This window comes from Gossypium hirsutum, chromosome D13, assembly GCF_007990345.1.
Source record: "Gossypium hirsutum isolate 1008001.06 chromosome D13, Gossypium_hirsutum_v2.1, whole genome shotgun sequence".
In the NCBI taxonomy this organism is placed as follows: Eukaryota; Viridiplantae; Streptophyta; class Magnoliopsida; order Malvales; family Malvaceae; genus Gossypium; species Gossypium hirsutum.
Window position 1 is genome coordinate 56,251,284 of NC_053449.1, and position 22,171 is coordinate 56,273,454.

Genomic DNA, 22,171 nt, shown 5'->3' on the forward strand with positions numbered 1-22,171 from the left:
ACTTAAAAAATGATGGAAGATTAAGTTTATGTTTTTAGACTGCTTTGAAGTCCAAAAATGAAAATTAACTATTCGGTAATAGTGAATATGTTGAGTTGTGACATATTAAACAAATTTTCTCGAAATTTTACCAGGGGTAAAATAGTCAAAATTTTACTAGAGTAAAATTGGGATGAGAAACTTTTTTAATATGTAAATATTAAATATTATTTTGGTAAATAGAAAAACTAAATCGGGTTGAATCATATTATAGAGTATTAAGTAAAAAAGGCTTAGGAAGCACTCGTAATTGGACCCAATGTGAGAGAGGCTCAAAACCCCTCATATAACATGAAGGGGGCAGTAACCCTAGTAGAAATACAAGGGTGAATTGTTCAGCCCTCCCCTACTAGAAGTACGATGTTGTTTTACTATTTAAAATAAACATCTACAACTCTACAAGGGTTCTACCTTCTCTCCTTATAAATAGATAGCATTGGTAGAGCTGTTAACACAACTTTTGAGAGATTGTTATTCTATCGAAAATAAAAAGAATTTGTTCTAAACTTATAAATATCTTTTTCAAAATAATAATTTATTCTACTGAAAAATTTTTCTAGTTTTGTGTTTTGACAATTGGTTTGATCCCATACTAGAAGTAGTTCGTGGTAAGAGAATAACGGAGAAGATTGTTTGGTAGAAAGCTAGAAAAAATCAAGGATCTGTTTATCCAAAAACACGAGTACGAATTTGATTAAGGTTTATTGCTGTAAATATCACAAACCGGGTCGATTTTCAAAATTTAAAATATCACTCGCAATGTTGATGCAACCTCGGACATAGCAATATAATGTAAGACCAAAGAATAGGAAGTGCTCACGGAGGACGAGTAACTCTGGAAAAGGAAATAGGAATGGAGAAAGGAAGGGAAGATGGAAGTTGAAGAAAGAATATTTAAGGTTCTGAAAGGAACTCAAGCGACAAAGAAATTTGGGGGAAAAGATTGATTTTAAATGAAAGGATTTCTATAAGTCTCGATTTAAATAACCAAACTTTTATAGAAAGATTTGATTAAAAAGATAATAAATTATTTATGTCCCTGAACTTGGTTGTGACACCTTTCGATCTATAGAAGAGTTTTTCTTAAAGCCCTCGATAACCAGAAAAGCGGAAAGATCCGCCCAAGTGAGTCATCCATTAAGTATCCGCCAAAATTAGTGTACGTTTATATAGGTTCGGTCAAGTAACTTTTTCCATGAGAACGATCTGGCATTAGGTATAATCAGTGAATTTGCCAAAAAGGCAATAAGGTTACCTATATGTAGATAACCGCTATGCATGGAAGGTAAGGATCAGCCATTTAAATGGGGTAGTTTGAAGAGATTAGGAAATTAGGAAGTCAAGTTAAACTATTTAGGTTAGTAGACGAGTATGTCTCTGAACTAGGAAGTCTGCTTAGGATGAGTCTCGAGAAGAAATTTTGAGGACGAAATTTTCTTTAAAGGTGGGGGAGTTGTCATACCCAGTTCTCTTAAGGGGCAAAACTCAAAGAAGAGTCGGGGAGCTAATTGTATAAAAATAGAAATTTGTGGGCTCTAATGAGATATTTAGAAACTTAAGTGACTGGTTAGGGATGGTTGGATTTCAATCCTAGTTGAGTTAGATTGGAACAGACTGGTCCCCTAATGGGAGACAGAATGATTAGGATTTAGTGGTTGTTTTGGTATGTGGAGACCGTGCCAATGGAATATATATAAGAGTATGTGGAAACAATTTTTCTCAGTTTTATTTACCATTTTTTCTCTCTCTAAAGTATCGTCTTCTTTAGATGCTCTAAAGAAAAAGAGGATGTAGCTTAAAGAAGCTTTGTATGTCACAACCGTTATATGAATTGAAGTCTGGTAGTAGAGAAATTGAGGAACTGGTAAGCTTTCTTATCTTTTTACTTATGGATTGAAGAAAAAATTAGAATAGGAACTCTTAAAAGCTTTTATATAATTATGGATTCTAGGTTTTTAAGGGTTTAACACATTTAGTTTAACCGATAAATGGTTGTCATGCTTAGTTGTCAGGACAAAGAAGGCTCTGGCTTTTGGACAAGTTAAGCTGTCAAGGATAAAGGAAGCAAGGTGAGTTTCCATGCTCTATTTTTTTGGATGATCTATGGTGTTGTGGTTCTAAACCGAAATATCTCATTGTATGTTACGTATTGTGTTTAGAAACTTGAATGTGAATGAAAAGTGTTGAATGGGTATGCTACAAGTGCATAGACTTATATTAGTATTCGAATGTTGTAAGAATGAATGTTGTTTGTCTAGTGGTTATGTCTCAATGTTTAAATATTTTTTGCACCGTGTGTGGGTATATAGTGTCGTTGTGTGTGTGAAATGCATGAATTGCATGTTTATAATAGCGGAGCGCGGAGAGAAAATTATTGATGGGTTAGATGAAGTTAGGATTTGGGAATTGAAATTTTCGTTTACCGCAATCCAAAATTATGGGGTGCAAATTGTGATGTGCAAAACATCGAGCCTTGAGGAGAGGACACTGTAGTGTTCGAGCATCAATGTTAGAAATGGAGGAATGAGCCGATGGATAGGGAAAATAGAATTTTCGTTAGATTTTGCAATCTGGTGTTGTTGGGTGCAAATCATGAGGTGCGAAACTTTGGGCCTTGCGGAGGGGACACTGCAGTGTTCGAGCATCAGGGTTAAATATGAAGCGGAATGCTTTTGGCTGGCTCACAAGAGAGACATCGTGGCGACGGTTATTAGGTTCCATACGGGCGACACCTCAATAGAGGTATGAGGTGTAATTCCATAGCTTAACTATGGAAATTAATAGAGTTAATTGGGACAGTAAACACAGAGATTATAAGGTGTAAGACCATAGCTCGACTATGGCAACCAATAGAGTCCATCAGGATATAAAACACGGGTTAGTCCACTAGGATATTAAACATGGATCCATATTGAGTAAGTCCATAGCTCAACTAGTGAGTTTTTAATAATCAATTATCATTAAGAACAAGCAACACATGAGAATTCCTTAAATTAAAGAAACTTCTGGTTCTTTAATGAATGTACATATGAATTCTCAATTAATTTTCGCATCATATATGGTCCAAGATAGTCTAATTTGTCACGCCAAGTACCAAATGTATTTGTATCAGTAAACTTCCGGTTTACTTTAACATGCTTTTCAATTTTATTATCATTCCTTTTACTTTGTATCTACATATAAGTAGTATTGTGACATTTACTTTTAAAAATGTCTAAATTAATGTGAAGTCTATAATGTCATTAACTCAATAAAAGAAATATAATTTGAAAATAGTTATATGCAATATTCACTTCAGGGAATATGTCAAAATCTTTAAATTTCCAAATTGACTTTAATGAACAAAAGTGATTATAAAATATTTATTGCAAACATTCACTTCAAGGAATATGCAAAAAATAATTCGAACAATAATGTAAACATATATCGTATTTCTTACCAATAAGATCATATAGATATCATTCGCTTCAATGAATGATTAATTAATATAAATCATTGATCATTCTATTATAAGAATGAACATTTAGCAACATTTCAAATCATCCATCTTCTTATCTATTTGTCAATAATGACAATAGGCTTCATTTTCATAATTGTTATGTATTGCTACATTCACTTTGGGGAATGAAGCAGAACTAGTGGAACGAATAACTCGTTATATTTTGTTTAGCCATAAAAATGCATGAGATAAATTCATAATATTTTAAAATCATTTTCACAAGAGTTTTGCATCATCAATTAATTAGAATGAAATAGTCACGTTATGGATGCAGTTTATTGTAAACCAAATGTATGGATAAAACTGACATCTAAAATATCAAACCTGATATAATGCTAGTGCTAGAAAAAATTTCATGAACCGTTGTGGACTTGCATGAAATTTACTTCAAAATAATACATTTCATGTTCACTAAAACCTTTCCATTTATAATTGATCATATCATTTCTCTAAATAATTAACAAATAGAATAATATAAAGCGTACGAACTACCTTTAATAACTCTACAAAAGTAACATGTTTCTTAGGGTTGTATAGTATAAAAATATAAGTCATTTACACAATTAAACCACACGAGTTTTTTTATGTTCCTTATCAAACATCAATTGGTTAATACAAACGAGGTTCATAGAAATGCCAATGGCCAAATTAATATAATAATTTTTATTTTTAAATTTATGAAAATGTTTCTAACCAAAATAATTCAAGAATTAAAAATGAACACTGAACCCTAAACCTTACAAACACTAAATCAAAATTATACCGATATCAAAATCCAAAAACATATGTTTTATAGAATTTAGAATATATATATTCAAATTGAATGCATCAAATAAACACAAAAAAACAATTAGTTTAATGATGACTAAGAACTGATGCAAAGTCACATACTATGATGAACCTTAGGCCTTAATTAATAAAATTGATCGATAAAATTTATGGATTGTTATTTACAAATCTATCAATTTATAACATTAAAATTAATCTATTACCATTCAAACATAATCACTAAACAATTATCAAATAACATATACAAAGAAAAACATTTTTATATGAAAAACAATTTAAGTACATATAAGCATGTGATGTGATAAATAAATTTACCTAAATTTCTTATCTTCTGCAAAAGTCTCAATAGCACGACAAGCAATCCATAAAATTTGACATAAAATTACTTTTAATTAAAATCTATATCGAGATCAAATCTTTACCATCCTTAAAATATAAAAATAAAATAAATTAAACAAAATCATCATAATTATTGAAGACTTTAAAAAAAATCCAATATGAAAAGTTAAATAAAAATTTCCTGCAAAACTTTTTGCATCTTGTGTCTAAAGCTTCGAATGAAAAATTATGGAGTATAAGTCTAATATTTAATAGATAAAGAATTTTACTGCCGATAACATATTATAAAACTAAGAGATTTATAGTAAGAATAAGAAAGAAAAGTAGACACAAAAGTGAAAGGATAATTCTACTTTTTTTTAGATTCAATTATTTATAGGTTACAAATATATAATAAAGATAATTAAGGTACCCTATAAATTTTTTAAAAGTTACAAGAATTAAAAATAAATTTGGAGATTTTGAGAATTATATAGAAATTCATTTATCAATAAATTTATAACATTTTCCTCTTAAAATCGTTATACTGATTTCTTCGAGAATTTTATTCTTGGAAAACACCATTAATACATAAAAAATTTATAAAAATTGAATTCATTAATAATCAAAACCTAAAACTTCGTAATAAATAACATCTATTAATTGATATACCATATCATAAATTGAAATCTTAATCTAATAATTTCAATAAATAAATAAATAGAAAATTAATTTAATTTTAATGATACGTTCGGTTTTTATATTTTTATTGGAATCATAAAATTTTGAAATACATTTTAATAAATTAAAATTCATCATATCAAATCATTAAAAATATAAATAAATTTTAATTTAGGTTAACATTAAATGATAAATAATAAAAATTGGATCCGTGAATTAAGAAGATGAAAGTATCATTTTAATAAATTAATCCAAATCCTAGCCTTGTGGGCCCCATATAATTCAGAAAAAATATACGTTCACCACTTCTATAAATGTCGTTTCAGAACTGCATGCCTTTCAACTTCCTATTCATAAATTTCTGTGCATTTGATTGAACTTTCTGCAAATTCATATCCAAACCCAGAATTACAGGATGATGAGTTCACAACAAAGCACAACAAAGGAAGAGGAAGATTGCTTACGGGCAATTCAATACGCTACTTCAATAGTGCTTCCTTTTGCTTTGAAAGCCGCCGTTGAGCTTGATTTATTCGAGATTATAGCGAAATCGAATCCAGGCTCCATGGTTTCTGCTGCTGAGATTGTCTCCAGACTTCCAGCTAAGAACCCTAATGCTCCCGAAATCATCGACCGTATACTTCAATTTCTGACGGCCCATTCGGTCTTGGATTGCAAGCTTGCTACCGATGAAGACGGAAACACGACGAGATTATATGGTATTGCTTCAATCGGCAAATACTTTGTTCAAAATGAAGATGGAATTTCCGTACTTCCAATGCTGCATCTGAATACGGATAGACATGTGTTCGAGTCTTGGTTAGTCTTCTTTTTCTTTGATTCTTTGTATCATATTTTTCCTAACATCAGTCATTTAACCAAAAATTTCTGGTAATGACAACTCTTTCGTCTCTTTCAAAAATATTGTAGTAAGTTAATTCCATCCATTTCGAAAATTAGTAATTAAGTATAGTTAATCACAGCAATTAATATTTTTTCATCAATTCTAAATGAATAATGATGATATAGTAATATTAAACTTGTAAATATTGAAGGCTTAATTTGTAAATATTAAGCATACCCAATCTAAACTCAAGTATTCAACCCAACCCAACCCAATCATAAAATTAAATTACAAATAATTTAATAAATAAAAATAAAATTTTAAAACTAAGACTAAAACTAAAGTCTAAAAGTCTAAAAATAATTTAATTATGTAGTGATTCAATTTTGTTAATTTGGTTAATTTGGTTAATTCGGGTAATTCGGGTAATTCGGTTAATTCGGTTAATTTTTAACCAAAAATAAAAAATATATATAATTTTCGGTTAATTCGGTTAACTGACCGAATTAACCGAAGAAATTTCGGTTCGGTTAATTTTTTTGAAAAAAATTTCAGTTCGGTTAACGGTTAAAGATTTTGAAAGGTCGGTTAATTCGATTAATGTTATTTCGGGTCGGTTAACCGGTCAGTTAACCGAATGAACACCCCTAGAAATGACGGTTGGTTTTTATGCTTCTTTTATTTTATTTTTTATTTAATTAGGTTTTTTTTTTTTAAAGTCTGAACATTTTAGTCGGTTGGTTTATGGGTTGTTTTAATTTGCAGACTATGCCTTTGTTTTTAGACCAGCCCAGCAATGTTATGGGCTGTTTTCTTTTATATATTATAATACCCCAGTCAATTATTCAAAAAAAAAATACTGCTCAACCAAAATAAAGACACAAAACAAGGACATGTAAATATTGAGGGTTTAATTTGTTAATACTAGACATGTAAATATTGCTTGACCAAAAAAAAACATGTAAATATTGAGGGCCTGATTTGTTATGAATCAAAATTATATATAATTGGCGAAAAATATTAATTGCTGTGATTAATTTCCTTAGTTACTCACTTTCAGAATTTACAATGATTAAATTATTTTGATTTAGATCAATTTTTTCAATATTGAAATTCAAAGAGACTAGAGAGATTTTTTACCAATAATTTTTTTACTGTTAGATATATATTAATAAAAATACTATATTTATTTAATATGATAAAAATATTAGCCAACTCAAAATTTTATATGCATGTTGAGTATAATTATAGTGATGCGTTTAATTGTTTGATTGTCAAGACACTAATCATACAAGTTTTAAAAGCATATAATATTTAATTTATGTTATTTGTTTTATTTTAAATTTTGATTGCAAATATCTATACAATTAATAAAACTTTTGATTGAGTTGGTGTCACAAGTTAATAGGGTACTAACTCAGTTTGAAAACGACTAATATACCATTTTATTAAATGGCTATTACTATTTTTCAATAGCCTTTTTTTACTTTTCATACTTTTTATATAGTTTTTAAATAATAAAAAAATTGTTACCACTTAAGGTCATTAATTGCTTGAACTGTCAAAGTTGAATGGAAGTCTCATTTGCTCATAATTTTTTATCCTATTGATTGGAGGAGTTTTTTCACATAAATTTGCGTGCCCAATTTTCTTTATTCGTTCTTTCTCGTTGTTTATATGAGTTGATCCCCAACGAGATTTCTAAACAAATTCGTTACTATTACACCAATAACAATTCTTGAGTAAACCTTAAAAATATTAACTTTTAACATAAAATATTTTCTCTCGCCAAATTTGTGTATATAGATAATGTCACCAAATGGGTTGGTATCATAAGTCAATTTGACACTAACTTACAATTGATGACAACATTATGATTATCAATTTTAGTGCATTTAATATTGTTAATATGGTGTATTTGTGTTTAAATTTTGTTTTACTCACAATTTCACTAACTTTTTAATTTTAATATCGTATATATTTTATGTACTGTTATGATTAATTAATTTTAAACTACATGTTTCATTATTTATTATATATTATTCTTAAATACAAATTTGTGTTCTGAATTTTTTATTTTGATATACATGTACGTGTAATACAATTATTGTGATATATTTATCGTGATGTGGCCTTTAACTATTTTGAACATCACTTTCTATATCTTTGAAATTTTATGGAATTTGTTACTCGTCTTTAATAGCTTCACTTTAAAGTTATTTTTAATTAACTTGACTATATATATATATATATATATAATTTAAAGCCGATTAGGGCATGAATCTTATGAATTTACGTCAGGCATTGCATATCTATATTAACTATCAAGATTTTAAAATTACAAATTATAAACAAATTTTTAATCACCGAATTTTTCATTATCTTTTGGGTTTATTAAATCATGTAAAATTTTGTGTAGGAACTTCTTGAAAGAGGCAACATTGGAAGGTGGGTTGTCATTTGTGAGGGGATTTGGGGGAGACTTGTTTGAGGCGGTTACAAAAGATAGAAATTTAGCCAATACTTTCAACCACACAATGTCCAACCACACTGCCATAGTCATGAATAAAGTCTTACAAATCTACAAGGGTTTTGAAGGCTTAACCCAAGTGGTAGATGTGGGAGGAGGATTGGGCACAAGTCTTAAGCTCATTATTTCAAAGTACCCTCGAATTAAGGGCATTAACTTTGATTTGCCCTTTGTTGTTAAAGATGCACCCAGTATTCCAGGTAACCCTACCATTGATTCAATTTTATTTTATTAAAAAAATAGGATGGAATTGAGTCAAATTGTGAAATATTTGGGCTTAATGAAAATTAAGTGTTCAAAGTTTGATTGAAGCTTAATTGAGTTTCACTTTCTAAGTTTGCGCTCAATTCTATACAAAAGAAAATAAATTATTTGAGCCTTAGATGAAACTTACTTACATGATAGAGAATAAGCTTGATTTTTAAAATAGAACTTCCGACTTAATTATTTGTGTTTGAGCTCAAATTTTATTTTGAATGAAATATTTATGAATTTATGGTGTAATCAATGAGACTTGTGAGTCATGGCAAGTCAAGTAATAGACTATATAAATTCAGCTAGCTACAATGATTGAGTAGAATAATTTTTTTCTTTTTTGGTTTTGGTCTTGAATCTCAAGTAGTTTACAAGCATACATTATACAAAACTATGAATAAGTTTTTGTTTAAAGTTTCCTGGATGAACTTTGATAATTTATTTTGTTGATGTTAGGAGTGGAGCATGTTGGAGGAGATATGTTCAACAAAGTTCCTAATGGAGAAGTTATTTTTATGAAGGTTAGTTATCAATTTAACTGAAACTCATTAAAATTAAACTCTTAACTTTTGTATAGTAAAATTTATTTGTTTGTTAAAATTTTAGATTTCATAGAGAGATACTGCTATATATTTATTATAACATTTGATATTCAGAACATATTTCAATTTTTTTAAATATTTTAAATTAAAAAGCTATAATATATTAGTAAAATATTAATTAGTGATTTAACTAATATATTGAAAAAATTTTATAGATATAATTTCATCATTAAAAATTATTTTATTTAGTAAAATATTTTTTAAATAATATCTTAATTAAAATTTATTATTTTATTTCATTTAAGAATAAAACTAATTTTATTAAAATTTGAGATTGTTATAGAGAAATAATTTAGTAAAAAAGAATGTACTCCATATTTTATGGCTGTTGTTGTGATAAAGGATAATGATAAAACATAAAAGAAAATTATTTATATAACAAACTTGATTGTTATAATAAAAAGTGATTGTAGTCAAATTCTATTATGGTTTTATATATTCAAAGTAAAGGTTAAAAAGGAAATAGGTTTATATCAAATTGATAAGATTTTTTTATTTTCAATTCAATTGAATTGATGGATTTATTAAAACAAATTTGAAAAAATTAAAAAATAGTTTTAATTTTAAATTAATATATATTAATTTAAAAATACAGTTGACTTGATATTATGATCTTTAATATAACATTAAAAGATTAAATGTTCAAATCTCGTCAATTACAAGAGGCATATCTCTCTCTCTATATAATTGTATTTTTTTTCTAGTTCAATAAGATTGATGATTAACCAAAAATAAATAAAATAAAATTAGATTTTTATATATCATACTGTAGACTGAGCAATGAGTAAAATAAATATACTTAATCCGAATCTATTTTTCAGCAGTGATTCAAATTAATACTTTCATTTTCTATTTGTTAAAGTATGATTTCTTTATTAGAAAACTAATGTTGTCATTTGAAGTTACTTGTTTGCTAAAATATAAATTTATAAATAAATGTACTTCATTGTAGTGTCATTATGGTTTATCACTTTGAAAATTGTACAAACAAAATAAAGAACACCAAAGGTTTATTTGTGTAATTCAATTTTTTTATGTTTGTGGAGCTTAGTTCAACTAGTAATTTCACTATTTTTAATTAAAAATACAACAACCTTTCAAACTCTATTATTCCCTAATTATAGAGATCTAACATTTGTACTTAAAAGACTAGAACACTCACCACTCTCCTCCAACTCATCCCCTGAGAACTTGAGCAGTAAACACTCAACAATGTTTACAATAACAGTTTGCACTCTCTTACAAAAATAGTTTATTAATTAAAAAATTAGAATAAATTCAATAAGCTCTCATACAAAACCTAGACAAGTCTCAAAGTATATATCAATTTCAACTTGCTAACATAGAATTTAAGTGAATACAAAGTAACTCCTTGAAAATAGTTTTAATGTCATTAACAATCAAAGCACAATCTATCAAAGATATGCTCTTCAAAATTAGCAACACAATCTTGATCTAATCTTCACATTCCAAGGAATTAATAGACTCACCCGAATTTTATCCAATCTTCAAAGCTAAAGATTGGTTTCCATTGATGGATCATAATATCTTCAATATAACAACACATTAATAAGTTTAAAGATTTTCTTCATTAAATTGTTAAACCAAATAAAACAAGAAATAAATTGTTTTAGTGACAACTTGCAATGGGTACTACCGAGAGCCACACAACTCCAATATTCATGTAACACCTTAAATTCGACCTAGTTGTTATGGCCGAATTCGGTAATGTTACAATAAAGGGTTTTGAAAACGGAGTCGTTACAGTAAATCATTCCAGCTTATAACTCATGTTTGCTTATATCTGTTGTCAAAAACGTTATGAATTATTTCTTTTGCCAAAACACAATTTACAGCAGAAGTCTAATAAAACCATTATATTTTGGAAATCCAATTTGTAATTTTCATAAAAGCATTTTCTTTGAGTAAAACCGTCGTTTCCATAAATGTTTTGTTAAACCATGCGAATAAACAAGCAAACAAAACCAAAACCAAAAGTTTAAAAATCGTCCAGTCCAGAGAGTCCCAGAAATTACAAACTCTCAATTAAGTCCGAAATTTAAATAAAAATCATAATTACTAAGTATAATCAGTTCCCGGATGAATGGTCACAGCTGAGTCTCCATTGCACCAATCTGCTTAAGTCTGAGGATTACTTGAACAAAACAGATAAACATATGTGAGTTTTCGTAAACTCACTGTGTAACCCAACAAACATAGACATGCTATACATACAGAAATCACATGCACAGTCAGATTCAGATTCAAATTCGGACTCATGTCCATTTCAGATACAAATAATAGTTACAGATATGCAGATCAGATATACAGAATCTTACCATCATCCTCTACACACCAACTCTGACCATCCCATCACACCATGTAGGGTTAAAAACACCTACCCATCCCTACATAGTATATCGTGCCATTACGACACATCAAATAAAGTGCAGCCAAGCTGCTAGAATATAGGCGAATGTTGCCTTTCAGAACACTTCCTCTATATATACAATCCCACCCAAAAACAGATATAGATACAGATATAACATGCTTATCATGCCTGTGTATAGATATCAAATATACATATAACAAAATAGTCAAACATGCATAAAAGTGTCCTACTCAAAGCATAATATCAAAATATCAGATTACATAATCTAGGGTTTGGTTAGTCCTTATCAACCCTACGGTTGACCCACAACCAATTAGAGCAATCTGTGCGACCTTAGGGAAAATTTCAGAAATATGGGACCACACGCCCAATTTAGCCTAGCCTGTGTGCCCCATACGGCCACACCCACATCACCACACGGTCGTGTCTTGCGCACGGCCATGCCCTCATCAAACACATGACTGTGTCTCGCACACGACCACCCACACGGCCTAACACACGCCCGTATAGCTTCGACAGTAGGCAATTTCGACTTTCGTCGAAGCCTCATTTTTCACGATTTTGGAACACACCTATTACGATTTTGTTGCGAAACCAGCCCCAAGACCACCAACACCTAAAAACAGAATCCCAAAGTACTATTAACATCTAGTTTACAAAAACAACCAAAACTAAATCAAACAACGTTCCACACTTACCACCGTAAAATGACTACACACAAAAGTTAAACCATCGGAGCGCAAACTATAGATTCATCGCCTTCACCTACACAACTCATCGCAGAGTTCAGATTTCCTACAACAACCGTACGCTACTACAACAAAGAGAATTGATAGGCTTATCAAAACCATGCGAAGAACAATAATAGTGAACAAGAAAATTGAAAGGAACGAAGGAACATGGATTACGCCAGAAAGAGGAAGAACAAAAATAAAATTAACAGAAAGGTAGAGAGGGAACAGGAACTGACGTTAATTTTGGAAGAAGGGAGAAACTAATTAAAATTTGAAAAAAAAAGAAAATAAGAAGATATGCCGACATAATCCCTTAATTATCTCCCACTACTCATAACTCCCCCAGAATTTTAACTCCGAAACTCTATTAGATTACCAAGCAAAAATATTAACCACACTTGCGCCAAGATTTAAACACAATACCCCTAACACACGAATTACCTTACCACTCCATTCTGATATAAAATAGCATGCAACCCTATATAAGGCCACTCAACAAGGGTAAGGCTAGAATTAGAAAAATAACAAAATTTGATAAAGGTGAGACTTAAACCCAAGACCTCACACACACACACCCAGAATACTTAACTACTAAAGCAAATATCCATTTGTATTAGATATTTACAGAAACACAAATAAATTAAGCGAGGCGTTACACTTCATGATTCAATGAATTGACTCAGGTCGATTTCTTTTAATCATTATTTAAACTAATAAATATATATTGTGGTTGGTTTAGTGGATACTTCACGATTGGAGAGATGAAGAATGCTTGAAATTGCTAAGAAATTGTTATGAAGCAATATCAGAGTGTGGAAAAGTGATAGTATTGGAATCAATATTGCCAGAACTGCCCATGCCTGACATTGTCACAGCTACAACACTCATTTGTGATGCGATATTGCTTCATTTGCTCCCTGGTGCAAAGGAAAGAACATTCAAAGAGTTTGAGACATTGGTTGTTCAAGCTGGTTTCGCAGCTTTCAAACCTGTTTGTCGTGTTTACAATTATTGGGTCATTGAATTATTGAAAAATATGAACAATTCACCACAATAGTTATTATCATTTCATCTACCAATAACAGAGGTAAGCAGCATATTTCATCCCAAAATCGAAGTTGAACAAGAAGAAGATATGAAGATATGAAAAGGAAAGAAGGTATGTAGCCAATCAAAAAGAAGATAGAACAAGATTCCAATAAATTTAGTTAGCTTTTATGCAACCATCTTAGGTACTTTATGTTATTATTTTGGTTAATGTTGTTATATTTGGATTGTTTACTAATGAATATTATACCTTTTTAAATTTAAATGTTATACATATGAGTTTTATTTTAATCTCAATTCCCAATATTATTGACGGTAAATTATTATTAAAATATTAAAAATCATATTGAAAATGCAAAGAAAATATATCATAGATATTAATTGGTGTTTTTAATAAAGAAGCGTCCATGAATATTAACATTTTCTGCTGTAAAAGATATTATTGTGCTGTTTAGTTGATAAAACCCCGCCAGAAGTCCATATGTTACAGATTTTGTAAATGAATGCCTCTAAATGTCCTAATAAATTCCACTACTTATTATCTTTCTTCTTTTTACGGCATTTCTTTGATGTCACGATGATAGTTCTTGCAAACACTACGAATTTTTTACCATGGATTTTCCCACAGCGATTTTGTGCCTACTTTTATATTATTAGTGGTGCTCATAAACATCACTATAATGGAAAAAAAAGCATCATGAAATATTGGTTCTTTTGTAGTGACCTTTTAATTTAGATTATGTTTCAGATTAATTTTTAGGCTTGTTATACCTCCCACCAATGGGATACATGACAGCACAGAAACACTGTTTGAGGTACATACTGTACTCACTGCAGATTGAGAAATCACTAGAAGGCTCACTTCCTAGCTCAACCACTTTTCTAGGTAGGAGATAGCTATTCAAGGAAGCCAACCACCTTCCCTCTAAAATGTAGCTACCATTCATTCCTCTAGGCATCCAGCTTTTTTTTAAGAATGTGATCCTTTTAATTACCAAACCTCATGTGGGTTCAACTATTTCATACCTCAAATTAGAAGGAATCACAAAATAAGTCTCATCATAGACATTCTCATCCCATCAACGACATCCACCCTACGTGTCCCACAATAATAGCCTAATAACGGGCCTATCATGTTAACGCCACCCAACACAGGACCTCGCCTATAAATAATCCCCAAGACGACAAAAAAAGGATAAACTCTTCAGCACACTTACCTACACTCTACTAATTTTCTCTCAGCTTCTACATCTACCATCTTCATTATTTCTACTCTCCGGCTCTCCGCCTAGACAGGGTGAACCAACCTTCGTCAATGCCACCATTTCCTCCTTCTTGTCTCCTTTTTGATGCTACACATCAACAATTGGTTAGTTGAGCGTAGACAACATGTCCTCTCAATCTCATTAGACCAATACCCCTATCGGTCCAACCAATCCTAACAACCCTACCAACTCTTCCACCCCAGCCAACTCCACCATTCCAGTTAACCGTAGGTCTTCTTCATGTTTGAATAACACTTAGAACCCTCCTTCTTAGTCGACAGGGCAACCTTTGCAGTATGCATCCACCTTTTTATGTATAAGAGAGAATAAATTGCGTATAACAATTTATTATTATGTATAATTTTTTGTTATTAATTATAACAATATTATATTATGGGTTAATATTTATTACACGTAGTGCATAAGTCTCATACACCATCAATTAACTATAATAAGTCACCTCATCATTTAGTAAAATATTTAACTATTAAATAATTTGTAAATAAATAATGAAAATTTTAGTTAACATAATTAAAAATGTTTTAAATACATTAAATGGATGTCTATGACCTTTAAACATTTATGAAAGTAATGAGATAAACCCCCACATTCATTATGAAACATGCTTAATGTACGTGTTAATGAAGCAGTTAAATAAGCTTCATTTATTTGTATTGCATTGAATGTCAATGGTTTATAAATAACACTCTTTTGTAAATGAAAAGAAGATACGAGAAAATTCTTTATTTACTTTAAGTGTTCTTTTATTTGGTTATTTTATAACACGTTATCAGCACGAGCTTCTACAAGTTCATAGTGAAGTTCACGTCATTTCGACTTTATATAATTTGCCCATATAACTCCCGTTAAATTATATACGGTATATGTATTTTTATAATTCTTTTATTTTATTGTCTAGATGAAATATTTTCTTTGGGTAACATTTGCACACTTATCTTTACAACTCAAATCTAATAATGATAATTATATATACATGTTTTTTTACTAAAAGAAATTTCAATTAATGTAATTTGTTTTAAGTTATTATTATAATTATTCCTCTCTATGCCAATATTTGACATACATATTATTATTTAGCAATTTTGATATATATAATTGAATTATTTTACTATTGAGAATGCTTATTATTTTACTAATATTTTTTTTATATTTTGATTCAAGTGATTATAATGTCAAATCTTACCAAACTTAAATTTGTGGCCTTAGACATCTCAGGCAAGAATTATTTGTCATGGGTGTTAGATGCTGAAATTCACCTAGATGCTAAAGGTTTAGGAAATATTATATTAGTAGATAAAGAAACATCTAATCAAGACAAGGCAAAATCAATGATTTTCATCCGTCATCATCTACATAAAGGATTAAAAGTGGAATATCTCACTGTGAAAGACCCTATTGAGTTGTAGAAAAATATGAAAGAATGATTTGACCATCAGAAAATGGTGATACCCCCTAAAGCTCGTTATAATTGGATGCACTTAAGGTTGCAAGATTTTAAAACTGTAAGTGAATACAATTTAGAACTTTTCAAAATTAGTTCTCAACTAAAATTATGTGGAGAAAACAATAACTGATGAGGACTTGTTAGAGAAAACATTTTCAACTTTTCATGCTGCTAATGTGCTCCTGCAGCAGAAATATCGTGAAAAAGACTTTAAAAGGTATTTTGAATTGATTTCATGCCTTTTGGTGGCTAAACAAAATAATGAGCTGTTGATGAAAAATTATGGAATTCGTCCCACTGGTTCCGCATCACTCCCTGAAGTGAACGTAACAGTACACAATAATTATGAAAATGGAAAATATAGAGGTCGCGGCCGTAGTCACGGACGTAGTGGGAGATGTGATCGAGGACGTACTGATGGTCACTAAACTAACTATAAATACGACTAATGCAAACGCACCTATCGAACAATAGTATAGTTATGGTGAGTAGGGAATAGCGTATCCACGAGGACTAAAAGTGCTAGTAATTATCGTTTTTCTGTTATTTAGCCGACAAATTGGAGTGATTATTTTTAAACTAAAATTACAAAATTAATTTAACTAAGAATGCAATAAATAATGAAATAGGAAAATAATCGAAGATAGCCAAAGAGATAGACAATACTTAGGAAAGAATCCACCTAGACTTCACCTATTATTATGAATTTGAATTAAACGATTTATTCACTTGTTACTTGATCCGTAGAAATCCCTAAATTATGGTAATATCTCTTTCGAGAGTAAGAACAATTGACTCTAGGTTGATTAATTAAAATCTCTTTCTAATTAAAACCCCTATCGTCGCATTAACTCGATCTATGGATTCCCTTATTAGATTTTACTCTAATCTGATAGATTTATATCGTCCTATTTCTAGGATTGCATGAAACTCCACTCAATTATGCTAGATCTACTCTTAAACAAGGCCTTTTGCTCCACTGAATTAAGCACATTAAACATGAATTATTATCACTAAAAATATTAAAACAAGAAATAAGCATACATAATTGAAAACAAGAATCAAGTATTTATCGTGCAAATCAGAAATCAAATAATAAGATTCATCATAGGTTTCATCTTCCCTAGGTATCTAGGGAATTTAGCTCATAATCCTGAATATAAACATCTCAAAATCAGGATAACCACAAGACATAAAAAAAATCAATAAAACTTTAAAAGAAATTAAACAGAGATCTTCGATCTTGAGGGAGATCCGCTTTTGAGTTGATTCTGACGGCGTTCTTCGAATGTTTTCTTCGATCTTCTCTGATTGCCCCTTTAGGTCTTCTTCTAATTAGTATTTATAGACTTTTGAATGCTCAGAAAGCCTAAGATTGGGTTTTTCTGTGTATTTGGGAAGCAGTGTGTGAAATTGACACGGGCTGGCACATGGGCGTGTAGCCAGCCTGTGTGGCTCACACGGGCGTATGGCCAGCCCGTGTAGAATTGCCCAAGCCGTGTAGATCATGAAAACATTTCTATTTGTCCAATTTTGGCTCATTTTTCGCTCCTTTCGCTCCCAAATGCTCTCTTAAGTATTGAAACAGGAATATAAGGATTAAAAGCATCAACTTCACTAATTTTCATAATTAATCATCCAAAAACGCATTAAGAATGAGATTAAAATATGTTACTTTTATAGCTTATCAAATATCCCCACACTTAAGCGTTTGCTTGTCCTCAAGCAAAATTCAAAACTCACATTAAAATTAATATTTCTCAACTTGTAATTCTTATCTATAATGTCTCAAAATAATTCACAAATAATCATGCATTGACAATTCAACCAAAAGAGCACTAAAGTCTCAAACAATCCAAGCTAACATTTTTAAACATGAAAACATAGGTGTCTCCCCTTATTTAAGTAGTTATCTTTATTTCAAAATCTACAAGAATCAACATCCTCACTAAAGATTCACTCATCACTCAAGGTGTTTAAGGTTCATGAATAAGCATTCAATAGTCAAACAAGAAAGTTTATTACCATAGGCTTGCATGAAAATCAAATATCTGCCACTATAAAATGATATGATACACAAATCAAAAGGTCTTTAAGAGGTTGTAATGGGGCTTAGGTTAAGGGTGTGGAGAAATGCCAGAAATTTTGGTTATAATCGAAATTTAATTGATAAATTACCAAACTAGAAAAAAATACACAAATGCTGAATTAAAACAATTACATTAATTGAGAACCATTCAAGAATAAAAACTAGTTTCTTCTCAAAATATGAATTTAACTGTTCAAGCTCAATCAACATATAACTAAATAATAATCAATATTTTTTTTCTTTTTTTATTTAAACAATCAAAAATAGTTCAGCAAATCAAGCAGAAGAGCATAGCCAGACAATTAACCAAATCAAATCTCGACAAAAAAAGAGTCAATAAAGCGGGAAAAAGTTTCAACGAAAAGATGAGTTATGGTTAACATTAATGTGTAAATCAAGAAACGGTGTGTTAGGTTCAACAGGGTTTACTAAGGGTTAATCATGTAGGTAGGCTTTTTATGGGATAAGTGGGTTAAAACCTAAGTTTCTTTAGCATATTAGTATATCAAATCAAAGGTGTAGTCTTGACATGTATAATCGAAGCAAGTTCTAGAATAACAAATCAAATTGACACTCACAACAAATCAAAGGTGTCGCACGGCCGTGTCTCTATCAAATTTTTTTGAAAATTAAAGTCCCAGGATCCACACGGCCAAAGACACGCCCATGTGTCCATGCCGTGTGGATCACATGGCCACATCGCCAGGCCGTCTAACTCACTGTTGAACCTCTTATAGTGCACACAGCCTGGCACACGCCTATGTGTCTAGGCCGTGTGGGTCAAAAACATTTTTTTATTTTAAAAATTAATTAGTTTAAAAATAATATGAAATAGAATTAAGAGAATTAACAATGTTAACACTCAGGTTGCCTCCTGAGAAGCGCTTATTTAAAGTTTAAGCTTGAGTTACCTCATATTCGCACGGTCACGGTGGTTTACGGAGTTGAAATTTCTCTTTCTCGTTATCAATTCTATTATCAAAATAAGGTTTAAGTCGAGTACTATTTGCCTTAAATGTGCCAAATTCAGAATGAGTTACCTCGACTATACCGTATGGGAAGACATTCAGTACCGTAAAGGGATTTGATCCGTTTGCATCAAGCTCCAAAGTGGCAATTCGAGGATCTTTTTTTTATCTAGCAGTACCTTGTCTCCAACCTTAAATTGGTTCGTTCCATCCACATGCTCATCATGGCGTCGCTTTGACTCTTTATCTTGCTTTTTCGGTTTCTCCTTGACATGTGTCCGTCATTCATCCAGTTCATTGATTTGTAACATTCGTTCTTCATGAGTCGTTATGTTTCTTTCGCATGGACTTAAACATGGCTCCATTACATTTTTCTGAGAGGTTTCCTGCAAAGAAGGTTGAGCCACATGGTTACTCATATTAACAGAACTTGTAAAATCATCTCGATCACTAGATATCTTAACAGAATCACGAGCTTGGAGAGAAATCGTTTCGTCACCTACATAAAGTACTAATTCACCCATACCAACATCAATTATAGTTCTAGTAGTTGCTAAAAAAGGCCGACCTAGGATCAAAGGTACGTCACTATCCTCATCCATGTCTAAAACAACAAAATCAATTGGGAATATGAATTTATCAATTTTTACAAAAACATCTTCAATAATACCCTTAGAAAATCTAATGGTTCATTCTGCTAATTGAGTACTCATCCTAGTTTGTTTGGCTTTCCCAAGACCTAATTGCTTAAACATTTTATAGGGCATGGCATTAATACTAGCTCCTAAATTTGCCAAAGTATTATTAATATTCAAACTATCAATTAAACACGGAATAGTAAAACTCCTTGGATCTTTTAATTTATTAGGTAGCTTATTTTGTAGTATGGCTGAGCAAACTACATTTAGCTCCACAGTCGATGAATCATCTAACTTCCTTTTGTTTTCCAAAAGTTCCTTTAAAAATTTAACTGAATTGGGCATCTGCAAAAGAGCTTTAACAAATGGTAAGTTAATATGTAATTTTTTTAGGATTTTAAGAAATTTACCAAATTGCTTATTCGTGTGGTCTCTTTTTGTCGCATTAGGATATGAAACTCGAGGTTTATATTCCTTACCAACTGACTTTTGCTCATTCTAGCTTACCTCAACCTTAATGTTACTTACCTCACTTTCTTGCATTGGTTTTGGTTCAGATTCAACAAACCCTTTTTCATCTTGAACAATAATTGTATGAAGTTGCTCCATTAAGTTAGTTTTGGTATTGTTAGGCAAACTACCTTGTGGTCATTTTGAAAATAACTTAGCAAGTTGGTCGATTTGGTTATCGACCCCTTGAATCGATGCTTGTTGATTTTTAAGTACTGCTTCAGTGTTTTGAAAGCGGGTTTCTGACATCGGGATAAACTTCGTCAACATCTCCTCAAGGTCCAACTTCTTCTCTTGCTGGTAAGGTTGTTGTTAGAAGCTTGGAGGGGGTTGTGCCCTTTGATTTCCTTGATCACCCCAAGAAAAATTGGGATGGTTCCTCCAACCTACATTATATGTATTACTATAAGGGTTATTTTGACGCCTAGAATTATTACCTATATAATTGATTTGTTCATTTTCCGTGCTGGGACCATAGGGTAAACATTTTAGATTGTTCATTCTTCATTCATTTGTATCGCATTGTATCACCAGATGTGCCTGCGTAGAAATATATAAACCATCAATTTTCTTATTTAATTGTTCTACCTGATTTGATAACATGGTGACTGCATCTAAGTTGAAAACTCTGGTTGCTTTCATTAGCTTCGTCTTCATGACTTGCCACTGATAATTATTCAGTGTCATCTCTTCTATAAACTCATAAGCTGCTTCGGGTGTTTTATTGTTAAGTGTACCACCGGCTGCTGCATTGATTAACTGTCTAGTTGAGAGATTTAAACAGTTTTAAAAAGTTTGAACTTGTAACCATAAAGGTAACCCATGGTGAGGGCACCTTCTCAATAAGTCATTATACCTCTCCTATGCATCATATAGGGTCTCTAAATAAATCTGAATAAAGGAAGAGATATCATTCCTCAACTTAGTTGTCTTAGCCAGTGGGAAGTACTTCAGTAGGAATTTCTTGGTCATTTGATCCCATGTAGTGATGGAACCTCGTGGTAAAGAATTCAACCACTATTTAGCATTGTTCCTCAATGAGAATGGGAATAACCGTAGGCGAATGGTGTCGTTAGAAATGCCATTTATCTTGAAAGTATCACAGACTTCTGGAAAGTTAGCTAAATGAGTAGTTGAATCTTCATCTTGCAAACCATCGAACTGAACAAATTGTTGTATCATCTGAATAGTGTTCAGCTTCAGTTTGAAATTATTTGCAGCAATGGTAGGTCTCACAGTACTCAATTCAGACCCAGTTAGAGTGGGCTTAGCATAATCGTACATAGTACGAGGAACAGGATCTAGATTTGTAGGATTTGTAGCAACTGTAAGAGCTAGTTGATTATTGTGATTACCACCCATCGCCTCAGTAATAATAATGTCTTGTTCGTTTACTATATTCTGTCGACTTTGCCTTGCTTCTCTATGGTTTCTGCGACCTGTACTTTCAATTTTTCTGTCAAATAATAATAGTCCCGACGGGTTTCTTCTAGTCATAAACTAAAG

At 31.0% G+C, this 22,171-nt stretch overlaps 1 protein-coding gene and 1 non-coding gene across 2 annotated transcripts; both read left to right on the plus strand.

The window, feature by feature from the left end:
* The first annotated feature begins 5,667 nt into the window (after window positions 1-5,667).
* LOC107937281 (caffeic acid 3-O-methyltransferase) lies at window positions 5,668-14,025 on the plus strand. The gene is made up of 4 exons (XM_016870139.2): window positions 5,668-6,145; window positions 8,590-8,900; window positions 9,412-9,476; window positions 13,423-14,025. Exons 1-4 carry the CDS (start codon window positions 5,742-5,744, stop codon window positions 13,738-13,740), a joined length of 1,098 nt encoding a protein of 365 aa, XP_016725628.1. The 5' UTR covers window positions 5,668-5,741; the 3' UTR covers window positions 13,741-14,025.
* A 7,457-nt stretch (window positions 14,026-21,482) lies between these two features.
* On the plus strand, window positions 21,483-21,589 carry LOC121225887 (small nucleolar RNA R71). Its single transcript, XR_005923791.1, has one exon. It is a non-coding gene; the product is annotated as a small nucleolar RNA R71 (small nucleolar RNA).
* Window positions 21,590-22,171: the final 582 nt, after the last annotated feature.